This window comes from Formica exsecta, unplaced genomic scaffold (genome assembly GCF_003651465.1).
Source record: "Formica exsecta isolate Colony F162 unplaced genomic scaffold, ASM365146v1 scaffold80, whole genome shotgun sequence".
In the NCBI taxonomy this organism is placed as follows: Eukaryota; Metazoa; Arthropoda; class Insecta; order Hymenoptera; family Formicidae; genus Formica; species Formica exsecta.
In genome coordinates, this window is record NW_021853570.1 from 1,433,110 (window position 1) to 1,440,522 (window position 7,413).

Below are 7,413 nucleotides of genomic sequence, written 5' to 3' on the forward strand. Positions count from 1 at the left end.
AATATAATTAATATATATGTATATATTAAAATGGCGTACTTTTTATTATCACAATTTGACTCCCTATATTCTTTGTTCTCAGTTAAACTGATCCCAAGTTTACGAAGTTCTTCCAAAGTAGCTACTTTAACATTATTCAATGCCGTTTTAGTTTCCATATCATTTTCTTGCTCAACTTCGCGAATTATTTTAGCGTTATTCTGATTTTTATCGTTCATAACACTAGAATTTTGTAAAATTTCATTAACTTGCCCTAAAACATTGTCATAGAATGTCCAGCCTATTTCCGGAGTATGCTTTAATTTATCACTCTCTTCATCGCTCATATATTCCTCAAGCATCCCAAGATCAATCCTTGGTTCTGGAGTTGGTGGTGGTCTTTCCAATATTTTAAGATCACCTCCACTGAGAATCATGCTATCACCTACATCTTGAATTTGTTTAGTATTAGTACCATGTTTCTTATTCCTATGGTTCTGATAGTAATCTGTCGCAGGCAAATGGATATTGTGCAAAGAATGTTTATTAGCATTTACGTTAGCAACGTTCTTTTCTCTGTTTATAGTAATGTAATCATTTTCATCGTCGACAACAAGCATTTTATTACAATTCATGCTCGCACTGGGACTACATTCCACGTTCATAGAGGCGTTAAACATTTTTCTTATATCTCGAACTTGTTCATTTGTATTATCATCTTCCACCGTATACACTCTTTTGTGCATTTCTTTCCGATTTAAATCTGTAGCAGGATATTGATACTTTTTTGAAGATTCTGAAGTATTAGCCGCGTTATATATATCTGATTCCTTCAAAGTATGTCTTTCTGAATCTCTCATGGAAGAACTCACATTAAAATTACTACTTTGCTGTTGGTTAGAGGATAAGTAACTTTCCGAATCCTCGACTATGTTTTCCAATTGCGCTGCTCCAGTTTTGTGCGTAAATGTATTTTTGTATCTTTTAACAGGCTCTGTTGTATCTTGTACATTTACAGCATTTCTCCTATTAATATTATTACTTTCTCTACAAACTTCCTTTTTTTCATATATTTCAGAATCTAATAGAAATGGACTATTTTGTACAGTAAATTCAAAACTTGTCATAACACCAATTGAAACTTTTTGTTCCACAAAAGTTTTCTTTGGTTGCTGTTCCAACAATGCTGTTTCTAATTTATTATTTTCACCAAAAATATTTAAATCTTTCTTTTCAATAGCAGATGTATTCTGTATAGCCTCATTTTTTTTCATATCTTTGTTTTGAGATTGTGCAAGAGAGGAACTGAGAGCAGTATCATAACAATTTATCAATGGATATTTCAGTACTTGATTTGCAAGAGCCGATGAACAAGAACATGTTGATTTGTTTCTAAAACTTTCTTCCTGCATTCTTATTAGTCTATCTATCTGCAGTTGTAAATTTTTTATCTGTTCGCTCTGACTATTTACAAGTTGCAATAAAGTTTTTACTGTTTCATTATTATCTACATTATAATTTGAATGGCTAGATGCATGAAGTTGCTGATATCCGGTGTAAGGCATTTGTAAGTATTCAGTTCCCTTCAAAGTGTCTGGGATACCTTTGTTAGGCATTCTCATGCTATGATCAGGTACACTAAACTTTGCTTTTTGTACAGTATTACAAGAGAGATGACTCTTGCTTGTAGGTAATGAATGGGTATCTCCACGATGATTATAAGAATTGTCCACATCAGGACACGTCAATTTTACATATTTCTCATATATTCCATCATTAGTTTTTACATTTACCACTTGTTTTTGCATATCACATATTTTATTTTGCTCTTGTTGCTTTTGTATAGAAACATCTGATTGCAATGCATAATTACAGCTATGAGTGTTTTTACGTAATGGTGAAAAATGCATTGCATTTCTAGAATTAGCCTCTCGAGTGTAATTCTGTTCCCTCCATGCTGCGTAAGAGTTAGGATTGCACGAAATAGATGACATGGAATTAATGCATTCCGTAGTATTGTTAATATTGTCAAGGACTCGTATTGGTTTCAGCAATCTTATTGGTGATGAATCAGTGCATCTATCATTCAGATTTTGTACCATTGGTTTTTCGAAGACTAAAGATATTTCTGGCACAGTTGGCACTGCAAAGCACTATAAAAATTGTCTCTTATACTTTTTTGATATCTTTAAATTGTGTATATACATAAAGGAATAACAAACTATTGATAGAAGAAACTTACGTCGAGTTTTGCTGTTGGTTTTGGTATAATTCTTGGCTCAAATTCCTCTTCACCATCGTAAGATTGATAATGCATGTTTGAGTTTACTTTAAGAACACGTTATTATATATCAAAATATTGGTGAAGACGTCTATATTTTTTCTACGATGTTTTAAACATAATCCAGCTTTGTACGAATTTGCCTCTGATATTAGAGATCCCAAGCAATAACATTCACTGATACAATTCGTCTTTGTTCAATTTTGTAAATAAATGTAGCAATGGAAACTGGCGTCTGACATTTAAAATACGCATTTCAAAACCGATGGAAAGGCATAGGATCTGTTCTTTATAGCTGAACTGGCTGCACTAGTTCAGAGTTTATCTTTCTCCTTCCAATGGGGAGAGAAAAAGATATCGCGGTTTATCAGCCGAGCCGGTAAAGTCGTGGGAAGCGCGCGAGCTCGTCTGCGACAATTCGGACAGTCTTGTATAGCTCTCGTCACCTTAAAAATTCAATATTTTTTACGGTCGACGCAAGTCGGCGACAACAGTATTCTCTTTATCTTTGATCATCCTTGATCGGATCGTTGAATTTTGACAGAAGTGGAAAGGAAACGAAAAGGGTGAAAAACATGGCGGATAAAATCTACTACCCCAATCCGGAGATCGCGAAAAGATCGCACTGCAGTAGCATGGAACAATACAGGGAAATGCATAAAAAGTATAATAATAGTATAATAATATGAAATTTTAATGCTAAAAACCGTTTAGCGTATCGTTCTCTCTCTTGGGTATCGATTTTGAAAATTGAAGTCGAATCGAAATCAAACATCGTATTATCGTGATGCAAAAATGCGACGCGAAATGTAAAAAGTATACAAGCAATGACAATCGCGAATAATATGTTTAATCGTTAATTTATTTGTTGTTCAGATTAGAATCAACGATAAATATTAAAGAGACGAATCTCCGTAAACTCGAAGCTCCTCAAAGATGAACGTTCGAGATTGTTAATTATGGTGAAGAAAATATCGCATTTTTTGTACGTACAGTGATGAGAATTGCATGCTAGATAAATTGGACGGTGTTTCAGACATTGAAATTGATCTCGAGTCTTTACCTGAATGCTCTATAAAGGGCACGGATAGAGAAAGCGCAGTATCGATCTCGTGTAAGGGTGGGACAAATTTCTCAGTTTGAGGGACAAGCGTTTCTCCACGAACAGTATTAAAAATATGAAAAATGTTGTCCTTTCGATCAACCGCGTTAATCAAATATTTCACATTCGATTCGATTAATTTTACAGCGAGAATTCTTGCCAGCAATATGAGATTCTGCCTGAATGAGAAAAGTATTGGCTACAATTTCGGTATAGGCTTATGACCTGTTCCATCCATAATTTATTCCATTGGACTACGAACTCATTTAATTAATGCGGAAATAATGTGTAATATTAATGTACATAATTTGTGGCTTACCAAATATGCATAAATTTGTAAATAGAACGGTGTGAAAGGTTGTTATGTAAGAAAGAAGTGAATCGATGATTCGTTAAACTCGAGTCAATTGGCTCTTATTCCAATAGCGATGTTCAACTTTTAATATAATGATCATATATAAGTGCTCATATATAAAAAGCAATAAAGAAATTATCGATTATATTTTCATCATGGAATTTCATGATCATGAAATGAATCGAAGAATAATGAGATAACTCAGATTGAGACAAATTGTTTTTTTTATAGATCTGTAGAGGATCCAGTGAAATTCTGGGGTGAAATTGCCAAGGAATTTTACTGGGAAACACCAGCGATAGAGGACAAGTTTTTCTCATACAATTTTGATGTAGACAAAGGTGATGTTTTCATAAAATGGATGGAAGGAGCAACAACGAATATCAGTTTCAATTTGCTCGATAAGGCTGTAAAGAACGGACATGGAGATAAAATTGCATTTTACTGGTAAGAATATATTATAATATTTCAAAAGTGGATTTTTTTATACAATTCGGATTCGATAATAATCTATTAAAAAGAGATAATTACCAATCGCCTGACAGTTCATTTCCATGCAAAGTATATCTTCGAAGGCGCAAGTCATTCATATATACTCCGAGTTTATGTTTACGTAAAATCGTACATCATATTCTTATTACGCCATAATTATTTATCAATGGCACCGGTGAATTTTCAATGCGGCAAGTGAAATCAGCTTGTCCAAAATCTTTATAAATTTGATCGGTACTCGCGAGAAACGAGCTCAATAAGCGAAGAAACGTCAATTTCGCGATATCACGCTTCATACATATTTAATACCTGCCCTAAGCTACTTACGCCGGATTACCGATCATCGATTATCATCGAGAACATCAATTCAGTATCGTATATCACGTTTTCAAAATCTCAACTTTTAAGAATAAATTTTCTAATTGTAAATGCACACTGCAATTTCATTCATTAAAGGCGATGTTGAAAGTATTTATGAAAGAGTCGCATAATTGGACAATGCCCATTATTTTTCGAAAAATTCGACACATGGTCTACACCTGCGTCTTCATTGGCTAGCGAGGCATCGTGCGCGATCACGTCATTTATTGCATCACTCTCACGCGCGAGAGCATGATTCAGTCACGCAATTCGTACTGAAAATTTCGTTAAGACACGATCGCGTTCTATTACCTGATATAAAAGAGATATCTGAAATACATTCATATCATGAATCTCACAAGTGTTATAATATAAACATATATATAATGTATACGCGATTAGAAAACAATTAACATTTCGTCGACACCGCAGAATTATTAAAAAAGTATTTCAATAAAAAAAAAAAAAAAAAAAAAAAAAAAAAAAAAAAAAAAAAAAAAAAAGATAAGAAAAACGGGATGTAAATAGAATCAGCGGAAATAGTGAAATAGTGAATATACATTATTTAAATTAAATTACGGGCGTAAATAACAAAATGCATAATAGAAAACAATACGTTAATGACATATGTGCATAAATGATTGCGTTTAGCCCTGAATTTAGAGAGGCAACAAAGATGAAGGCCACTTTCAGGCATTGTAATAATGTTAAAAGATATTATCTATATGAGACGATCAACCACAAGAAGATCAACCACAAGAGCTTAGTTTTGCGGTTGTATATGGAGTAGAAAGAATATATAAACGCGAAAAATAATATCTATATATATAAGACTATATAAGATTAACCACAAGAGCTTAAGTCTTGTGGTTGTTCATATATGGATTACAGAAAATATAATCGCGGGAAATAATATCTATATGAGAAAATAAACGGCATGAATTCATAATCGTTTTCCTCGATGAATAAAGATTTATTATTTACACACACCTGCATAAAAAAAAATTAAAACAACCGTAAACAATATTTATGTTAATTAATTCTGTGGCTTACCATATCGAAACCCGCGCACACACCCGCGCAGAAAATATAAAAAATGATATTATATATTCTATACATTTTACTTGGTCAAGAGCGCGAACAGTAGCGTGTATTTCCTAGTGAATTTTCAAGGGCTATAAACATGATTTTGAACGATACAGAAATTCTAATTCGGCGATCAGCCGCTTATTCCATAGAACAAAAAAAGACAAAGATGAACATTGAAAGGCGAAGTAATTTCTCATCAATAGCAGCCTCATTGGTTGTTCAATATTCGTGGTTTGTTTCCTGATTGGCTGGTGCTATTTATCCGTGGATAGTAACATCTTGTCATTTTTTAAATCATGTCTGATTCATCTGTGAAATCACTATAGGTCTGTTCTTTATAGCTGAACTGGCTGCACTAGTTCAGAGTTTATCTTTTTCTCTCCCCATTGGAAGGAGAAAGATAAGCTCTGAACTAGTGCAGCCAGTTCAGCTATAAAGAACAGACCTATAGTGATTTCACAGATGAATCAGACATGATTTAAAAAATGACAAGATGTTACTATCCACGGATAAATAGCACCAGCCAATCAGGAAACAAACCACGAATATTGAACAACCAATGAGGCTGCTATTGATGAGAAATTACTTCGCCTTTCAATGTTCATCTTTGTCTTTTTTTGTTCTATGGAATAAGCGGCTGATCGCCGAATTAGAATTTCTGTATCGTTCAAAATCATGTTTATAGCCCTTGAAAATTCACTAGGAAATACACGCTACTGTTCGCGCTCTTGACCAAGTAAAATGTATAGAATATATAATATCATTTTTTATATTTTCTGCGCGGGTGTGTGCGCGGGTTTCGATATGGTAAGCCACAGAATTAATTAACATAAATATTGTTTACGGTTGTTTTAATTTTTTTTTATGCAGGTGTGTGTAAATAATAAATCTTTATTCATCGAGGAAAACGATTATGAATTCATGCCGTTTATTAGGTCTCTTTTAGGATTCACCCACACCCACACACACACTCACACACGCACATAATAATGAAAAATTTAACATATCACCGATCAAGATGTAATGGTGAAGAATTTTCGATTATTTAATCGTTAAATTCGGTCAGCATGCTTTCGATGAATTGATAAGAGTTATTTTATTAAGCTAGAAAAAAAGTACGATGATGTTTAATGACTATAATTATCATAATTTTATTGATCGTATATAGTATATATATTTGAACTTTAGATACACATAACTGGAGTTTTTCATATATAATAATCCTTGTATAAAGAAAATTATCCGAAAGAGTGAAAGAGAGAGAGTATATGTCTTTTTTTCTAAATGCATATTGAAAGTTTTATGCAAGCCCAGTCCAAGTTTTATATCAAGTGTCGTTATATAAATAAGCGAGAATAAAGCATATTTATCTCTATAAAACGTAAACTTTTTAATTATATTGCATCGCGAAAGAGAGAGACGTCTCAAAATGACCAGACAACATTTTTGAAAATATTAAGATTTTTTGGAAAACATTTTTAAAAACATAAAAATAATGGGTTAAATTCCTTTTTAATCATTAAAAAAATGTTTATATTAACATTTGCTATTTGAAAATATTTCATGTAAAATAAATAAATAAAATAAACATTAAATAAATATTATTTTTACAATCAATTGTACAATGTACAATTAATGAATAATAAATATTAAAAATACATTTAAAAAATATTGTCAGCTCATTGGGGTCGAGACCTATGTAGTTTTCTCCCTCGGATCGCGCCGAGCTCATTCCACTATACGTGTATATATATA

The 7,413-nt window shown here is 32.7% G+C and overlaps 2 protein-coding genes across 2 annotated transcripts in view; one reads left to right on the top strand and one right to left on the bottom strand.

Annotated features, from left to right (window-relative positions):
- LOC115244179 overlaps window positions 1-2,306 on the bottom strand; it is a 4,479-nt gene extending 2,173 nt beyond the window's left edge. The window contains exons 1-2 of the mRNA XM_029821624.1: window positions 2,222-2,306; window positions 40-2,132 (exon numbers count right to left, since the gene is read on the bottom strand). Coding sequence (XP_029677484.1) covers window positions 40-2,132; window positions 2,222-2,296 — 2,168 coding nt within the window. The 5' untranslated portion in view covers window positions 2,297-2,306. The remainder of the gene's footprint in view (window positions 1-39; window positions 2,133-2,221) is intronic.
- Window positions 2,307-2,617: 311 nt separating this feature from the next.
- Window positions 2,618-7,413, top strand: part of LOC115244285 (acetyl-coenzyme A synthetase) — a 14,852-nt gene continuing 10,056 nt past the window's right edge. Inside the window, exons 1-2 of the mRNA XM_029821833.1 lie at window positions 2,618-2,924; window positions 3,949-4,164. Coding sequence (XP_029677693.1) covers window positions 2,836-2,924; window positions 3,949-4,164 — 305 coding nt within the window. The 5' untranslated portion in view covers window positions 2,618-2,835. The remainder of the gene's footprint in view (window positions 2,925-3,948; window positions 4,165-7,413) is intronic.